Source organism: Trichoderma breve, chromosome 2 (genome assembly GCF_028502605.1).
Source record: "Trichoderma breve strain T069 chromosome 2, whole genome shotgun sequence".
Taxonomy (NCBI): Eukaryota; Fungi; Ascomycota; class Sordariomycetes; order Hypocreales; family Hypocreaceae; genus Trichoderma; species Trichoderma breve.
This window is the reverse complement of record NC_079233.1, coordinates 3523506-3541954: the sequence shown is the minus strand read 5'-3', so window position 1 is coordinate 3541954 and position 18449 is coordinate 3523506. Positions and strand designations below refer to the sequence as shown.

Genomic DNA, 18449 nt, shown 5'->3' with positions numbered 1-18449 from the left:
CCAAAAGCCATAATACTGCCTGTCTTAGAAATCTTGTGTAGCCTACCTTTCTGACATGGGCGTCAAAGGAAATAGCATTTGCTCTTCCTTGAACAGATGGGAAAGAAAACGAGAAACATGAACGGTAAGCTGGTATTGCAATGACACTAATTGTCCTAAAGGCATCAGTGACTAAGCGATGGATACATGGCTTAACATAAAATAAAGCAAGAAGTGAAAAGAAGGAGGAAAGAAGAAAGCGAAATAGCTAAAATTCTTGGACCACCAAGGCACTTATATGGTGTACCTATCCTTGTGAATCCATCCCAGCATGTTGGCCCAAAACCCTATGTTCAACTAAAATATCAAAACATGAAACTGTGACTAGATATGTATGGAAATGGGAGATTTGACAATCTAAATAGCATAAAGTGAATATAGCGCTGTTGTCTTAGCCATTTCAATTTGCTTTTGGGTAGGTTAGTACGCATGCTATGCAACAACAGCCTAATCCACGCAAGATCCAAGAGCTGCGGCGAGATAAATAAGAAATCCATGATCAGTAGTCTTTTCAGTCAAATTCAGCAAGAAAGCCGGCGGTTCAGCTTCTTCGCTTCATAATTGGCGCTGCTGCGTTCGCTAAAAGTGTCCGGCTTTGGAGAGACATCAATTATTGGTAATCCTTTGTACACCGGTTGGTCGTATGCATAGAGCTCTTTCAGTCCTTCGAGGTCTTTCTTGGTGACTTGAAGTTTGCTTAGATCGTCGTGATATTCCATAACTGACTGAGGATCCTCGCTTCCAAAACGAATAGAAGGGACATCCGCTTCTTTTTTATGGGCAAATTCGTGTCGGAGACCCAGAACGTGGCCAATTTCATGGCTCAAGATGTTGGCTAGGTATTTTCCATTGTCTCCAGCGAAGATTCGTGGGTACAAGAGCAATTCGCCCGGTTCCGCTCTCGGGAAGAAGGCGTAGGCGAGGTAATCGCTTCTCTGGCGATGGTCGTAAACGACGGCAAATGCAGCGGGTTCGTAGCGCTTAACTTCCTTAAAGGACGCGCCCTCGCCCTTCCATCCGGCAATCGCTGCCTTCATAGCGTCTTTCGCAGCCATGGCCGAGCCCTTTGAAGGGAAGCTTTCTTCACAAATGAGGTAAGTAAGTTCAGATCCTTTGCACCAGCGGAGTATTTGACTGTCCCACCCAACACGTACCGCAGCGCATCCGTGTGGCTGTGTAGCACATTTGCGTTTGGCACGAGCTGCAGCCGTGTTGGTGACACCAAACTTGGTACTAGACGAAGTGGTTTCAACTTCATCTCCAGCTTCGTCTTTTTCTCCATAGTCAATCTTTAGTTCTAGGTCGTAGTGTAGCGGGCTTTCAGTGTGAGTAAGCCAAGGCAGTAGGAGGGTGTGTCCAATGGCGACGTTACATGCGTTATTGTCGCCATGTTCAATGTTTCCATCGTCAGTGCTGAGGTCTGTGACGTTAGTCGTGTCAGTCGATGCATCGCCCTGATCAATAGTACGAGTCGAAACGCTCATCCCCTCTTCCGAGGATGAGCAACTGGCGTCACGGAATATCGCGCCATTATAGTCTTTTTCAATATCATCGTCATGGTCATTGCCATGGTAGTTAACCAAGACCCATGGCTCAGAGGTATCTCGCATAGTGTCTGGTGCAAAACCATTATGTTAGCAGGCATTCAACTGACATGCGCCATCAAACATCATCACGGGTGAAGAGAGGGATACACTCGTCATACCAGCCGTTCCCACCATCATTAGACTCATCATTGGAGGCGAATTGGAGTATCTCGCACTGCTTAGCTGTGGCTAATTGAATTGAACTAGGTTGAACTGGATGGAGCAACAGCGTACTGGACTGAGGCCTTGTATTCTTTGTTAGTCGGTCTTTGATCAGTCTGAGACCTTGGGGCCATATAGCCAAGATAGAAGAGAATGGTGGTGATGCGCGATAAGGAAAGGACCCAGACATAATTGAGGCTGGGGAAACCATTTCGCCTTATTTATTCATGACTCCGTACGTGGAGGTCAGATGGTTTAACCGTGAGACCATTATGACTGGTCAATATTTCTGTGCCTACCTAGGTATGTAAGATGATGGAATTCACGATCCTGTTCCTCTAGCCCGGTGGGTTGTTCGGGCATTGTCCATGTCTACTTCCTAACTAAGATACTCTGGTGCCCGCTCAGAAACACACATGCAGGCAAGTACACCCGGATAATGGACCATACATAAGGACATGCAGGAACACGCACCCAGTCAGTGGCTTCGCTTGATGATGCACCGGCGAACATCCGCGCGAGGATTGATTCTGAAGTGTCTGCCAGCCATTGGGCGACGATGCGGGCCTCTTCGCTTCGGCATGCCATTTGAGTCGCGATTGATGGGTTCGCGGGCACGTTTTTCCTACGTGGACGAACCAATATTTGCTTTGGAGCCCCGGTCACACCCTTATAATACGCCAGTCACTTTGAGTACAAATGGTCATATTTACCTACACCGGTCCGTCGCCAGCCATTCCTAGAAGGGCCACCTATCTAGACCTGCATCTGCATGGGGTAACAGGCACCGCAGCGACCTCAGGCCACACAGGCCTATCACGCCAATCAGTTCTATGAGATGTCATCCTATGACGCAAATGCGTGCAGAAGCTGAATCCATTGTGCTTTGCATATGTTTATTCTCGCGCTCGCCTTTTCTCGGGTAATTTACCTACCATGTCTGTCTCTTTTGCACTCCAGGGCTCTTTAGAATGGGCCGGAGCCTTGCCAACCAAACTACCAATATTACAATACTAGGCAGCTTTCTAGCCGAGCCTCTTTGTTTAATATGTTTATCATATTTTCCCACTGGCTGGTGATAATGCGTCTTGTGAAAATGATCAGCCCTGCTAGGTAGGAAGTGTGTATTTTCTCCGAAGGGCAAGATCGTATTCGGGTATCTTGACACTGACACCGGGGAAGTTTCCTAGCGGGAGACTATTAAAGTGACCGCTGTCTTAGACAGCATGCTTCCCCAGCTGCTAAATCTCGGTATCAGTGCAGCCGCGGTAAAAAATGGCTAATATCGAGATTGTCTCTATGTTTGATCCACCGACCGACATGGAACTACTAGATTACAGTTAACAATGTACTGACGCATCTTCTTGAGTTTCCTACGTGTACATCAATTTGTTCTCCTCACGATAGGCGGATAAATACCTGACTACTAGTACTTCGTAGTGAACGGGACGGGACGGGAGGGAACGGGAGGGAACACCCCATCCAATAGACGTCTAGCAATCTAGGCATCTCTACTCTCTCCATAGCCGTGCGCTGTCAGCACGTAATTAACATCACTGGTATCGCCTATAGCTGGCTGTTGCTTTAACTGGCAATCAAATCAGGAGACTCGTGCAGCACGCACGAGTTTTTTTTTGTCTGGGGTTACGCTGCATCTCAGATCCTGAGGAACAGTCTCGGGACTAGTGATACCACCCACTCCAGATGACAGCAGCGCTAGACCGAGGAGGTGTACATGCACATGTAGGCTCTATGGACACGTCACTAAAGGATTTAGTAGCCTCGTTGTCAGCGTCATTCCGGGGAGATGTATTCTCTGCACCGAGGGTTGAAATATCGGCAGAGCCGCCAGACTTAAGAGTACCTCTGTAGCAGCCCAGTCAGTATACAGCCAATAGGTACCAAACATCACAGCAAGAACAGTAGCGAATGGGCAGCGCTCTCGGTGAAGCCAAGAGAAGCATGTGGCAGTCCGTCGTCATTACCGAGGTCCCGTTCCAGTGTCGCCGATTACAATCTTGGTAGGGTCTCCTTTGCATCCTGCTCCCACAGGGCTGATGACGGGAAGCATTATCCTAGGAACGGTTCAAAAAATATATGAAATTCTGGTGTATTGCCATCTTCTTTCCACGGTGCCACGAACAGTGATGGTCGTCCATATGTAACCGGGCACAGCAGAAACAGGGCCAGCTTGAGGGCCCATGTATGCGGATAACGAGATTTTCCGCGGATAACGAGATTTTCCACGAATGTTCTTTTCCCAGCCAAGCCGTCATCTGTACTCTGATCAATTTATTCACTACCTGAAAGAAATCTCCAAAAAATGAAATACCTGTCAATTTAGAGTCCAATCCTCGCCATCCAGTTGTTTCGCTGTCCAAGTATATGTAACCGTCCTGGTTTGGCGCCAAGCGCCACATCGCAATATAACAAAAGAAAAAAAAAGCGGGCCAAGTATTAATAAAGAAATAAAGAAACACCGATTATCGCTAATGCCATTAAGAGGATAGGGAAGAAACTCAGTGGGTGCACGAGCAATCCGCCCAAAGCCGCCGAACCTCTCTAAGGAAAAAAGCTAGCCATATAAAAAAGAAGAATTAGGCTGAGGATGAAAATTATCAGCATCATATAGACCATCATGGTTTTAACGTTGGACCTATGCAGGAACGGCCGAGCCGGTGGGTGTGTGATCTCAACGGCAGCCGAAGTGACGGATAATTCTAGGTCGCTGTCAGAAGATGAGAAAAAAACCTGAGTCTGTCAAAAATTATCAGCGCAATGCAGTGACAAAGCTGACGATTGGATTCATCCGCTCATCTTCTTCGCTAAATAGACCTACCACTGGATCAATGTCACGTATGAGCAGCCCCTTATACTCTGCCTTGTCGTATTCATAGAAGCTCCGGAGTTCTTTGAGGTCTGATTGCTGAACTTGATACTCTTCCGGACGGGCGAAATAGTTCATAATTGACTTGGTATTTTCGCTCCCAACAAGAACAGAAGGGAATTGCATTTCCTCCTCATCGGTATGGGCAAATTCATGCCGAAGGCCCTGAATATGGCCAAGTTCGTGGGCCAATAAACCGGGTAGGCTGTCCGGTGCTCGCCGAGTCCTCTGAAACACGCTTAACGTGCGCCGCGATTCATTCGGGAAAAAGGAGCGAGCATAGGCTTTTGGGGGCCCGTTTTCATATACGACCGCAAAGGTGGCTGGGTCATTGCGGCCAACTTGCTTAAAGCTCACCCCATGATTCTGCCACAGATCAACTGCTTTTTCCATCGCTGGTCCTATCTTGGCCGATAGATCGGATGGAAAAGTCTCATCGTGAATAGCGTAGCCGAGTTCGGAGCCCCGGCTCCATCGTGGTATTTCTCCGCGAAAGCCAAAGCCAACGCGCACTTCAGCACACCCGTGTGTTTGGGTGAGACATTCATGCGTGGTGTGTGCTGCAGCAGTATTAGTGGCACCAGTCGTGGTGACACCAGACGAAGCGTTTTCAGCTCTGTCTCTTTCTTCATCGTCGATCATTAGCACTTGATCGTAGCGCGTAGCTGAGCCGTCAGTCGGCCCATCAAGCAAAAAAGAAGGCAGTGGGAGTATGTGCGCAACGGCAGTTTTATTTGCGCTGTTGTTGGAGGTATCGGTATTTCTGTCATCGACGTCGAGGTCTGTGGTGATGCTCGTTGCAACAGTTATTGTGTCGCTTCGATCAGTGGTACGAGCCGAGACGCTCTTGCCCTCTGCTGAGGATGAGCGACTGGTTTCATCGAGGTCCTCGAGATTGTAGTTGTAGTCTGTTCCAAAATTATTGCCGCTGGTATTTTGATGGCGATAACCCAATGCCCATGGTTCAGAATCATCTCGCATGCCGCCAGACATTTGCTCCATGATTCGAGACTCCATGGTTCGAGATGGCGCGGACGCTCTCGTACAGCTTGGTTGTGGCTAATCGAATTGAGCTTGGCTGGGATGAATGGAGCGGCAGTTGGACTTTGAGCTGTGGAAGAGCTTAGGATGGAAGAGCTAAGAAGGGAGAAGTTGCTGATGATAGCTTGCGGTGGGAAAAAAAACACGGTGAAATTCGGGGGTGCGTCTCATCCAATTCATTTATTTATTCCACCCGGCCCTTTACTAATGCCAGGGTCAGATGAGCTAAAGCCTTAGAAGTCCACTCACTTACCACCATAAATGTCTCGACGTATCTACTTCTCAATGGAGGATACTCCGGTACAAGTCATGAGGCACGCATGCACACAAGTACATCCTAATAGTGGACGACGTTGAAGACGGTCCATAACAAGGTACACAGCCCAGCTGGATCTCGTCGCGCGAACACCCGTGGGTCCCGTTTCCACCGCCCCGCCGGCTAGTATAATCTTGCCCGGGGGTGCTGGATTACAATTGGCCCTTTTGCTACTCCAGGAAATGCCAAGTTCGTTACTAGATGGGATGTAGAAAAGCACGGCGATCCCATCACGCCGCAGACCGGCCATTGGGATAACGCCGCGTCATGGCTCGCGATTTTGATCGTCTGACGATGTTTTCTCCTGCGCGTTGGAGCAAAGTTGCTTCATTTGCTTGTCGCGTCTGCTTCAATGAAGTTCACTGGAGTCTCTCCGCAGTTCGTCGGTTCCTGGCGCACGTGCTCCCCAATACCTTCATGTTGTCTCTTCCCGCCCAAGCCGCCCTGCCTTACACTCGCAGCCGGGCAATATGACGAATCAGGCTGTGTCCAATACAGCTTTGTTTATCGCTCTATCGCAATTTGTCCGGCGAGGGGGCCTTCGACCTGTAGGACAGAGTTTCGGGTTCCTAATCTACATGTACCTAGCAGTCACACTATGGATGGCGTATTAATGTTGCCATCACGATTTTACGATATGATTAAAGGCGATGCTTTCATGGCCGCCCAATGCCTACTGCTAAAGTGGCTGGGGCCATTCTTCAATGTTCTCAGGTCCAGATTTTGTTCCTGCGTCTATACAGGGCAACAGAGGCAAATAGGTACACGCCCACCTGGCAGTCAGCTCTCACACCGTGTGAGGCAAGCAAAGAAAATAAGTCCGCATGCTTCATTTTTAGTCTACTTGCTCCCCTTTTTTTCGGTGAAATGCCACGTCCTTTAATCTCTTTTACAGCACTAGGCATGCAGTCATAATACCATGGATGACATGTCTCATCACGACTTGAGGCTGTAGCTATGCCATTCCCAATGGCCAGCCGCAGAGGTACGGAATAGAAGAAGCTGTGCTGCCAGGTACTAACCTCCGACAGAAGCCGGATCAGAAGCACGACCTGTACCACAAATGGAGGGCGCGGTATTATTCCGTACTCCGCGCTCGGCTATCTCCACGGGGGCTAGCAAGGCCGGGTACTTTTAAGTGCTTAAAGATCTACCCGCTACTGCCGCCGCCATAGTCGGCTCCCCGTACCTTATTTAAAGGTACCTACACTACCATAGGTACGGAGTATAAAGGAATCCCTATCTCGTCGAGCTACAATTTGTTGATCCAACTTACAGTCAATATAGTGACACTTTTTCGCTTTGCTGTCCTCGCAATCTTTACGATAAGCACTAATATCACTACCAAGGTACCAGTCAGAAGTGGAATGAATCACTGTCAGGCGTCTAAGTGCTAAACGAACAAAAACTCCCGGTTTCAACCCCAAACCCGGATCCAGGCTGGAACCGATTGGCCTCGCCGCACACCTACGGGCTTGGATCAAACACCTCGTGTTGTGTCCAGCCTCACCCTGATGCAGAACAAGTACGAGTTACTCCGTGCTCTGGTTTGGGTTCGCCCTCCCAAGCGCCGACCGGCAACCGCCGGCGACCGACTTCAGTCTTCAGGTACAAAACACAAATAGGCATCCATGGATCTTTTGCAATTTTGCCGATAGAGGCCGCGCACCGCCAACATATGCTTGACATCATCAGTCTACCTTATAGTTGCCTATTGCTGTTACCGACAGTCAAATTAGCCGGCTGGTACAGTATCAAGGCCCGTGATGCTATCCGTCTAGATTGCACGCAGCGCCAGACCGACGATGTGAATTCCCTCTATCGAAGCGTCGCTGAACTGACAGGTGCCTTCATCGTCGTCAATTCATGGAGAGGTGGTCTCTGCTCCAAGAGTGAGAATCTCAGCTAAAAATTGTTGACTCTGCCGTGGGCTCTTGTTGATTACAGGCAAATCTCGTCAGCCTTGTCCTAAACGTTCTTTTTGCCCTGCGAAATCCCGGGTCGTTCGGCTATACCTAGACAAAGCTTTTGCTGCGCCGTAGCGATATCGAGTTCCGAAGACGCCAGGCCACCCACTAATAGGGATGGAAGCTTCTTGACACACCCAATGGCGATGAATTGCAAACAGTTGGCCTCCTTATTGCGCTAAGCGTCTTTTGTCCCCATCTCATTTCTCAATAATATTTCTCTTCTCGGTCTTCTGCACTCTTCTGGGTAGATCGGGACAGAGGATCGCGTTCTTGATAGGGCCACGTCATGAACGAAGCGTCTCATCACATGCTGAGAACAGTCTAAGCGGCTTTCCAGTAGCCACCATAACCTTGCGGCTGCTGCCATTGCATCAGCAGGCTGGGCCTCTCATTGTTTCCAGTCTTTACTGATTCTTCCCGGTTTGTTCTTGCATCTCAAAATGCCAAGTACACCAGACCAAACTTCCTTGCAGGGCACTCTATATTTATATTTAGGTACTCTATCTTGCGGGCATCTCCGGCGGGAGAATTTACGCCAGAGAAATCTCCGACCGGGAAATCGGATCAATTCAAGCTTGTTTAAGCAACTCTCCGGATATCTTGGGTCGGGAAAATTCACGGATGTAGTACTGCTTGTGGGGGATGAAAGGAGCATTTTCATTCTGAAGCTCACTAATACCCCGTACGTATGTGCCGAATTACTCGTACTCGTACAATGAGAACCGCAAGCATCGTGTCATCGCATTCGCAGCTCCAGGTACGGGTACGAAATTCGAGTATATTCTCCTTGGCTGTGTGCTATCAGATTTTTTTCTCTTCCCGAAGCAGGTTTTCACTAGGTTTTCCTTTGGTCCTTTCTCATTCATCAGTCAGCGTGCCTTGAGTAGCTCTATATGGATACGTGTTTTGGTCGCCCGTGCAAAACACTATTAGCTATGGTACCTAGGGCAGATCTCTTTATCCTCAAGGGGCTGGATTATGATACTTTATCAGCAGTATCGTGAATAGAGAATACACACGCAAACAAACAAACAAAACACGATACGGATACAGAGCACAAAAAGCTGATGCTGTTACTGGTGGAAGGACCTGAACCCTTGCACCAACGAACTCGTCAACTACCACCGAGTACTAACCGCGCTGGACACCGACCGCGAATCACCGACCTCCAGTCCCAAACCGCAAATCGCGGACAAACGAACCACCCACTCAAGGTAGATATGTAATTATTTACACAGCCTCACTAATGCGAGTATGTAATAGTGCTGTTTACAAGCACTTAATGATTCCCACCAGCTACAAAGTCTGCCTTGTAGGCAGCCAAGCGGAGGACAGAAAAATCGAGACCGAGAAGATTTCGAACAACCACATGTTAAATAATACACCTAGTCTTCAAATATCTGCTACTATAGCTATATATCTTTTAATATTTACTAGTATATTTATATTTCTTTAATAGCTGTTACTATATCTATATTTTTCTAGTAACTGCTAGTATAGTTATATATTTTTAGCATTTGTCTTATTATGTACGACCTTGAGTAGCTCCAGTATAACGAGAACTTGAAGACCCAGGCAGTTCGTAGTAAAGTCAGGGATATTGCGAATATGACCAGATGGTATATCAAGAGAGATGCTGCCGCGATGAAAGGATAGTACCTAGGTATGTTGCTAAATGTATATGCTTATTTAGGTCCTTATTTTACGGTCTCGCTTTTACTGACCTCTACTTGGCAGGCAAGGCAAAGCAAGTAGATATGTATCTGAGAAAAGTCTTTGATAGCAGACTAAGCGTACAATTCTGAGCCACCACGCGCTCCACAGTCGACGATTGTAATTTTGGTGGCAGTTTCCCTTCGGGTCGAGCGCGTAGAGCTGTTGATAGGCGGGTTATTGTTGTAGTCGCGCTTTATCAGAGGAATTCTTGTGTCGATATTATCGATGGCCTCGAACATAAACACCCCCCCCCCCCCCCCTACTTACCTCTTACGAGGATGCCAGAAACAGTGAAAGTCCACGTATGTGGTCAGGTACAACAGGGGCAAACCTACTACCTTACATGTACATATATAGCCACCTCACTTAGCTACCTAGCCAGTACTCACCTTGGCCAGGCAGATTGGAGGTCAATTATGCAAGCATGTGCAGGCACAGGATCAAGATTCACAGTTTATAACCCCCCCGAGCCGCCCTAGAAAAGCGGCGAGATTTTTCACGATCTTTTCCTTATCCAAGCTATAATCCACGGTTCTTCCATAATTCTCATTTCTATCAATTTATCACTAAACCAAAAAGAAGGGGAAAGAAAGAAGGGGAAAGAAAGAAGGGAAAGAGAAAGAGGAAGAAAGCAGGTGGGGTGAATCCGTCAACCAATAGTCCAATCATCGCCGTTATCCGTCCAAGTAGTCAAGCACTACATCACCCTAACAGAAAGGAAAAGAAGAGCCAGGCAATTGCAAAAGAAGAAATAAAGTAGCACCCATTATCACCGATACTGTGAAGAGCATAAGGAATGGGAAGACAAAGGTGTCGGCTCTATGCTGCATCGTGGTGTTGACGCCGAACCAATACAAATATGGACAAGTTGGTCCCTGTCGTTCATCAACGGCAGTTGAAGCAATAGAAGATACTGGAGGGCTGCTGGAAGGCCACGAAGAAGAAGGGGATGTCTGCCATCTTATTAGTGCAGTTCAGGAAGCAAATCGGTATCATGAGTCATCGCCATTATCTTGCCGAGGAACCATACCTCTGGATTGACGTCAAGGATCAATAGTTTCCCATATTGTACTTCGTCATACGCGTAGAAGCATTCTAACTCCTCGAGATCTTGTTCCCTTACTTGGAGCTGTTCTGGGTGGTCAAAATAGTTCATAATAGAATCGGCATTCTCGCTTCCAAACAGAGCAGAAGGAAGTCCTTTCTCTCTCTTATGAGCAAACTCGTGTCGAAGGCCTAGAATATGGCCTACTTCATGAGCTAGGATATTGCTTAAATGATTAGTCTTTTGGAGACTCGGTGGGTATATAATTAATTCGCGCGATAATTCGTTAGGGAAGAAAGAGCAGGCGTAAGCGTTTCTGTTGCGGTTTTCGTATATAACAGCGAATGTAGCTGGGTCGTTACGTGCGACTTGCTTAAAGCTCACACCAATATCATTCCACATGCCAATTGCTGCTTTCATGGAATCTTCCACCATGGACGAAAGAGGGGCCGGGAAACTTTCTATACAGACGACGTAGCTGAGTTCAGAGCCTCTGCGCCAGCGTGGTATTTCGCCGTCCCATCCAATGCGTATTTCAGCACATCCGTGTGTTTGGGTGGCGCATTTGTATTTAGCAGCAGTTGCACGAACAAGACAAAGCTCTCGGCGAATGTATCTTGCTGTGGTGTTGTTAAAAGTCTTGGCAGCAGTCAAGACACCTCCGACTTGATCTTCATCATTGTCCATTTTCGGCCCGTCATGAACTAGCAAAGGGATAGAAGGGGCGGGTATAGGTAGATGAGCCTGCATATGTCTGCAGTTGTGTTCACCGATGTTGCTGTCCCCAAGATTAGGACTCAAAATGGCTGTCTCGGCAATTGAAGCAGCATCATTAGCGGAGAGAATGCTTATATCACACTCTGCGGACATGCGGCTCGCTTCACTGAGCGGTGCACTATGGTTGTTAATGGCAGTGCTATAACATTTGACTGAAGACCATGGAGCTGTGTTATAGGAAATGTTTTCATTTGGTGTAGACACAGGCGTACTCACCATCTGGATAGGTATTACTTTCGGCACCAAGGATGGCTTGCAGGCTTTCACTTCTGGGGCTGCCACTGCGTGGCCTGGTTATGGAAGTTGGATTAAGTACCTAGGTAATAGAGTTTGTGAATTGAAAGTCGCCTTGCTCTGGTTGGTTGATCTTGCTTCGGCTCTAGATGTAGAAAGAATGCCATGGCTCAAAGCAGGCAGGATGCTAGTAGTAGAATAGATATATATGAGTACATAATGTATATATATCTTTCAGAAGTCATGGACCAGCACGTCTCAGTGGAGTGGGCTATCCCCTTACGAATGACTGGGATGACACGGGTGAGGCGTGCTAGGCCCGAAAGGGCCCTAAACCCCTGTCTCACTGGAACACAAATTACAGCTTCAGGCGGATCCCTTAGCGCTAAAGCCAGTAAGAAGCAAGAGTCGGGTGTGCGGGCACGCATTCGAGGTATATACTCGTATTGTGGCCGCAACAAATTTTGCCTTGGTGGGCGTTGAGCCAGAACCAGACAGGTCCTCAATCGATAAGACCCGCTAACAAAACAACACACCAAGATTTTTTTCACCTCCTCAGCACGATTTCTTCTCATCCCTCATGCCGCATCGTCTGCACGATGATGTGCACAATGACCCTTAAGAGCAGTTATTTTATCGCCGATTTAAAGCTCAAGACTCCATCGAGTCTGAAAATGCTCAAGTCGGCGCCAACGGTAGGATATCGTCTTTCTTTTCTCTCTCGTGCGTGAATTCGCAGCGCATCCATGCCAGCCACTCAATCTCTCCACGAGTCTCTCTTCCTTGCGCGCCGCGTCTTGCGTTTGCGCCTGGAAGGGCTGGCGTATCGATTGCAGACGAGGTTATCTCAATGGCCTCGTCTTCTGTTCTGCTGCAAGACAAATGGACCTTCATAGTCCATGCCGATTTGATTTCCCTCTGGGAATGCTGCTCACCTCGGTGTGGCTCCTAGCGATCCTACATTTGCTTGCCTCTGTGACTCAATGTGTTCGTAGAAATGTAAGAATGATGCGGTCTACTGTATATCCGGAGCACTGTTGCCGTGTTATCCAGATTTGGTGTCGTATTCGCTGGCTATAACGGCCAATCTTTAAAGCCGCGAGAAATGGTGCACTATTTTCATCGCCCACAGCTAGGAACCCCAAAAACCTGAAATGCCGCCTTCCCACATCCAACTGTGGGAGCGCGTGCATGAGTATCGAAAGATACCTCTAGGAGTAATCGGTTACGTCACTCCCACTCTATCCTCCGCATTAGATGCTGTGCCTTATCGCCCAATTTCTTACAGTGGTTGAGCCATGAGGTAGTAGTACAAGTACCTCAACACCACTGTTTACATCGTCATTCTCCTCATTTGCTACATATCCTAGAAAGCCTTCCTACAAGTATCCTTGTCAACAATATCTCCTTTTAGCTTATCACATTCTTTCATATCGTCTCTTCTGTTGCTCTTTGAATAATCCGGACCAACCATTTTGTTTTCCTGTATCCGTAAACCCACTCCTCATACCCTCTCACCATGGGCTCCGTCAAGTTTGGAGACCTCCCACTTAGCACTATTGGCCCTCTCGATTGCGCTCTCACTGGAACGGCACTTCTCAATAGCCCCATTTTCAACAAGGGATCTGCCTTTCCGCCATCAGAGCGTCGAGAATTCAACCTGACCGGACTGCTTCCAGCAAATGAGCAGTCTCTTGAGCATCAGGTTGATCGCGCCTACCAGCAATACCTGTCCAGGAACGATGATCTCGCCAAAAATACATTTCTTACCTCATTGAAGGACCAGAATGAGGTCCTGTACTTCAAGTTGCTGCTCACCCACCTCAAGGAAATGTTCAGTGTCGTCTACACTCCAACCGAGGGTGATGCTATTCAGAACTACTCTAGGCTTTTTCGTCGCCCAGAAGGTTGCTTCTTGGATATCAACCATCCCGAGAATGTAGAGCAAGATCTTGCCCTTTGGGGAACTGCAGATGATGTCGACTACATTTGTGTGACAGGTATGGCTCTCTTATGAGCTTCCGTTTTGTTCCACACTAACTGTTTCTCTAAGACGGCGAGGAAATCCTTGGAATCGGCGATCAGGCATGTCTTGAATCCACCATGAATGCCGAAATAATTTCACGTTCATCTAACTAACCTTCCGTCTCTCGTTAGGGCGTTGGCGGCATTCTCATATCAGGCGCAAAGCTGACCCTTGCATCCCTCTGCGCTGGTGTTCATCCTAACCGAACTCTCCCGGTAGTTCTAGACTGTGGCACAGACAATCAAGATCTGCTTAATGATGAACTCTACCTCGGCCTCCATCAACATCGAGTAAGGGGCAAACAATACGACGATTTTATCCAGACATTTGTTGAAGCAGCTCGGAAGCTGTTCCCGCGAGCTTACATCCACTTTGAGGACTTTGGTCTCAGGAACGGTATATTCCCTAATTTCTGGGCTTTAGCTTCACAAATACTAATGCATAATACAGCTCGACGTCTGCTAGAACTGTACCGTCCCAAGATTGCCTGCTTCAATGACGATGTCCAAGGAACAGGCTGTGTGACGCTTGCCGCCATCATGGCTGCTCTCCATGCTAGTGAGCAGAAACTCAGCGACTCTCGCATGGTCATTTTTGGTGCTGGAAGTGCTGGAGTTGGCATTGCAGACCAAGTCAGAGACGCTATCGCTGCTGAAATGAATATTAGCCACGAGAAGGCTTCGCAGCAGATCTGGTAAGAGCACTCGTCCATATTATTGATCAGTAGTCGAAGAAAGAAATTTTTTGCTAATGCTTTACAACATAGGTTGATCGACAAGCCCGGTCTCCTAACGTCAAAAGTCGATATCTCAGACGCTCAAAAGATGTACATCAAAGACGCCTCTGAATGGAGCGATAACACCAACCTCCTTTCAGTCGTAAAGCAAGTGAACCCCAACATTCTTATTGGAACATCTACTGTGCCCGGAGCATTTACGGAAGAGATCGTCAAAGCCATGCACGAAAACTGCCCACGCCCAATCATCTTCCCGCTCTCCAACCCAACAAGGCTTCATGAGGCAAAACCGGCCGATCTGCTCAAGTGGACCAATGGTCAGGCGCTGGTCGCGACGGGATCTCCCTTTGATCCTGTTACTGGTCCGTGGGGTAAAGACGGAAGCGATATCACGATTGAGATTGCCGAGTGCAATAACTCAGTGGTTTTTCCTGGCATTGGACTTGGTTGCATTCTCAGTCGCGCAAAGTTGCTTACCGATCGCATGCTCGTCGCAGCTGTTCAAGGTGTCGCGGCACTCAGCCCGACACTCAAAGATCCGACAGCAACTCTCCTACCAGACGTAGAAGAAGTAAGGCCCGTCAGCGTCCAAGTTGCAAAAAGCGTTATCAAGGCGGCTGTAGAGGAAGGTGTGGCGACGGAAAAGAACATACCGTCTGACGACGGCGATCTTGAAGAGTGGATTAAGGAGCAGATGTGGAATCCGGAGTATCGCCCGCTGAGGCTCGTCAAGATGGAGGACGCGACGAGGGCGGCCAAGGGAGAGCTTGGAAAGGCCATGCCTGGACTGTAGCACAGGATGGTGAGGAGAAGGAAAACACGAGGTGTAGAGCTTGGCAGCGAGTAGACATAGAAGCCGATTGAATACTAGAGATTCGGTATAGACTGCCTATCGGAAGATAGATGGTGGGAGGGAGCCTTTATAGTAAGAATGTTTCACATAAATTGTCCAGAATTATCAAAAAAGCCTACGGCGGTGTATCATTTACTCGGTATCATCATCAGATTCCTCCTCTTCTTCCTCGTCATCGTCCTCCTCTTCAGCACTCGCTCTAGCGTGGTTGACACCAACTTGCATGCGTCTAGCAACATACCACTGGGCCACAATGCCAGCAGAGAGCACAAGAGATTCCTTTATCCAAGCCGCCACCCACTCCCTAGGGTCGAGCTCACCCGTTTCAACAATGCTTCGGATATCCTCATGGACGCGGTTATGCAGAGATCCAGGAACGTCGTCTCCGGACTGAGGGGTCATGGGACGGGGAGCCTCGAGCCAGCGAGCCCATTTAGCGGGGATAGGCTGGCTGGTGGTGCCGTATTCAATCTCGTGAACCGGGTCAATAATGAAAATGGCGAAGCGGAACTCTTCTTCGTTTTCCTCCTCAGCATCCTCAGACTCCTTCTCCTTTGCGGCCGCGGCAGTTCGGCCGAAGAGGCCCTTATCGTGGTCAGTGACAATAGCCTGGACAGACAGGAACAAATCAGATGTCCGAACAGAACCAGGCTCGCTGATGCCCGATCTCGCCTCTGTCTTGACTGCTTCGACGCCTCCCTTTTCAGCAAAGTACTCGGTCGCATAAGACTCTGCGTTGACGCGGCACAGCTTTGTGCCTTCGACAAGGCCCTTCACCACGCCCAGCTCGCGGGCTTGGTCAACTTGTCTCCACCAAGGGCCATCGTCCCAGCCAGCGACGTTGTCGTGAGATCGTGGGGCGCCGCTTTCGTGACCCCTCTGGACAACCTTGAGCTCACCGCCTTCCACCTGCTGCATGACGTCGGAGAAGACTTCGTAGATCAGAGGGTCAAGAGAGGGGTATCCGACCATGTCGTGGGTAATGTGAATGAGAAGGCGTTCGTGGGAGCCGATAGGAGGTGCGATGGTGTTGATGATGTTAGATAGAGTTGGTAGAGCTCGGTTGCGAAGCTCGTCGCCTTGAAGCCATATTGTTAACCAGATACATTGAAGCTTGCGTCAAGAACACAGGATGAAGCTCGAGACTTACCATAGCTCCTCAGTGTGTTGACATCAATGCCGCTTCTAAGGCCCTTGACCTGTTCCGCCCACTTCTGAGCTTCTTCGTTCTGCTGGATCTGATTGTAGGCAGCCTCGGCCTGCTTCATGACGCCGGTCGCAGTCGACAGGATGCCACCCCACCAGCCGCCTCCAGACTGCTGAGGCTGCGCCTGTTCGGCGGCCCTCTTCTCTGATTCATGGAGCTCGGAGCTGGTGGCGCTGGGAGTGAAGCTGGCCCGAAGGCTCCTGGAGCTGTCGGTGGACTTGCGCGCAGCGGCTGCTTTTTCGTCGCCGGCAGGAGGAGTAGCCGTTGAGCGTCGGGCGATGGTCTCCTTGAGACGAGGCGTGTGCGGGCGAGACGCAGGCGAAGGAGCAAGCTCGGATTCGAGGTCGGCGAGGATATCGTCGTTGCCAATTGCCTTGGCGGCAGCAGATGTCGGCTTCTTGGATGGCTTCTTGGCCTTGGATTCGTCGCCAATGCCCGAGAAGAGCTCGTCGAGATTGTCGTCGGCAGGAGCCGCCTTGGACTTTTTGGAGGCCATGGCGGGATTATAAGAAGTTGATGGCTGACGATATCGATGCTATGACGGGAGATACTGCTGACGTTGGTGATGCAGGTGTTTGTGATTGATTGATTGTTTGGTTGGTACTTCAGCTGTGCTCTGTTTCTGGTTGGAATACGGAGTAGCGCGGTATGCAGTGGTGGGGTAGCGATTGCAGGTCGATATAAAAAGAAGCTTGGGGGATGGTCAGCAAATGTAGGCGCATTCCAGCAGCTTACATACAGGAGCTCGTATTGTACAAAGTACTGCTCAATATCAAACAACAGAGTTTGTTTGCACAAGTTGATGAGGCACAGAGAAATGTTTACGGTGATTCAAGCAGCATTGAGATGATGTGAAAGTGAGCGGAGAGTGAGAGGAGAGTGAGACACATAAAGGACAAGTGACAAGGCAGCTGGTACATGGGATGATGGATCAAATGATTAAAAGCGGCCATCTGGGAACATTGGTAGCGAGTTACGGAGTACATGTGCAAGGCAGCAGCAGATTCAGATTCAGCGGGCCTGCAGTTGGTTTAGCGCAGACTCGCCCTGTTGCAGCCAAAAGTATCTTTGGCAGTGGGTACCTGGACGAGTACGGGCACAAATCTGGATGCGTTGTGTGGTGTTGACATCTGCAGGTGGTCAAAGTACATGTGTCATTGTCACGCGGTGTGTGTTGTGACTGAGGGCGTGGTGCCGCTTTTGGTAGTGGACATGTAGCGGTACTTGTAACAACATGAGGCAGTTGCCTGCGAGGTATTGAGAGTTGGAGAGTAAAGTGCATGTAAGTTGCCCGCCCTGCCTATAAAAATTGACAACGCATCTATGAAGGATTGAAGCGTCATATCTGATCTAGATAATGGTCTACTACGGAGTAGTTATGTAATGCACACAGCCGCAGGATCAATCCTACATGTCCCATTAATAGAAGGTTAGCAGTAGGCAGTACCACCAAGGTGCTCAGCTTACGCTGCGTATCAGAACACAAGCCACAGCGGGCCTTGGTCTCTGGCGATGAAGCAGCCCAGCGTTGCTACCTTAGGTGCCCATCTTGTATAAGTCGATGAAGCACTAAAACCCTCAAGCATGCCCTACGGCTACAGGCGAGAGCAGGGCCTGATGCTCGTTTGTGAGACGCGCGCCAGGCCGGAACAAGCCTAGAAAACGTCCCCAAATAAAAACTGTTTACCCGCGATGAGATGGATGGAGTTCTGGAGTTCTGGGTGATGAAATAGAGAAACCTTTTGGTGAGGGGATTTAAGATTAATACGTGACATGTCGATGACTTTACTCTATAATGAGTGTAATCTGGGTCTCGAAGGGGGCGAAAATGGAACAAGATGGAATAAGGTTGCC

The 18449-nt window shown here is 48.9% G+C and overlaps 5 protein-coding genes across 5 annotated transcripts; 1 reads left to right on the top strand and 4 right to left on the bottom strand.

Annotated features, from left to right (window-relative positions):
* Window positions 1-560: 560 nt before the first annotated feature.
* On the bottom strand, window positions 561-1649 carry T069G_03277 (uncharacterized protein; the record flags this gene model as incomplete). The annotated part of the gene is made up of 1 exon (XM_056170487.1): window positions 561-1649. The coding sequence occupies one exon, from the start codon at window positions 1647-1649 to the stop codon at window positions 561-563; it is 1089 nt and encodes a 362-aa protein (XP_056031379.1).
* Window positions 1650-4557: 2908 nt separating this feature from the next.
* Window positions 4558-5691, bottom strand: T069G_03276 (uncharacterized protein; the record flags this gene model as incomplete). Its single annotated transcript, XM_056170486.1, has 1 exon — window positions 4558-5691. One exon carries the CDS (start codon window positions 5689-5691, stop codon window positions 4558-4560), a length of 1134 nt encoding a protein of 377 aa, XP_056031378.1.
* A 4990-nt stretch (window positions 5692-10681) lies between these two features.
* T069G_03275 (met-zincin domain-containing protein) lies at window positions 10682-11449 on the bottom strand (the record flags this gene model as incomplete). Its single annotated transcript, XM_056170485.1, has 1 exon — window positions 10682-11449. The coding sequence occupies one exon, from the start codon at window positions 11447-11449 to the stop codon at window positions 10682-10684; it is 768 nt and encodes a 255-aa protein (XP_056031377.1).
* Window positions 11450-13292: 1843 nt separating this feature from the next.
* T069G_03274 (malic enzyme, NAD binding domain-containing protein) lies at window positions 13293-15328 on the top strand (the record flags this gene model as incomplete). The annotated part of the gene is made up of 5 exons (XM_056170484.1): window positions 13293-13773; window positions 13827-13858; window positions 13931-14195; window positions 14250-14493; window positions 14566-15328. The coding sequence occupies 5 exons, from the start codon at window positions 13293-13295 to the stop codon at window positions 15326-15328; spliced, it is 1785 nt and encodes a 594-aa protein (XP_056031376.1).
* Window positions 15329-15520: 192 nt separating this feature from the next.
* On the bottom strand, window positions 15521-17091 carry T069G_03273 (uncharacterized protein; the record flags this gene model as incomplete). Its single annotated transcript, XM_056170483.1, has 2 exons — window positions 15521-16467; window positions 16539-17091. 2 exons carry the CDS (start codon window positions 17089-17091, stop codon window positions 15521-15523), a joined length of 1500 nt encoding a protein of 499 aa, XP_056031375.1.
* Between the last annotated feature and the right edge of the window lie 1358 nt (window positions 17092-18449).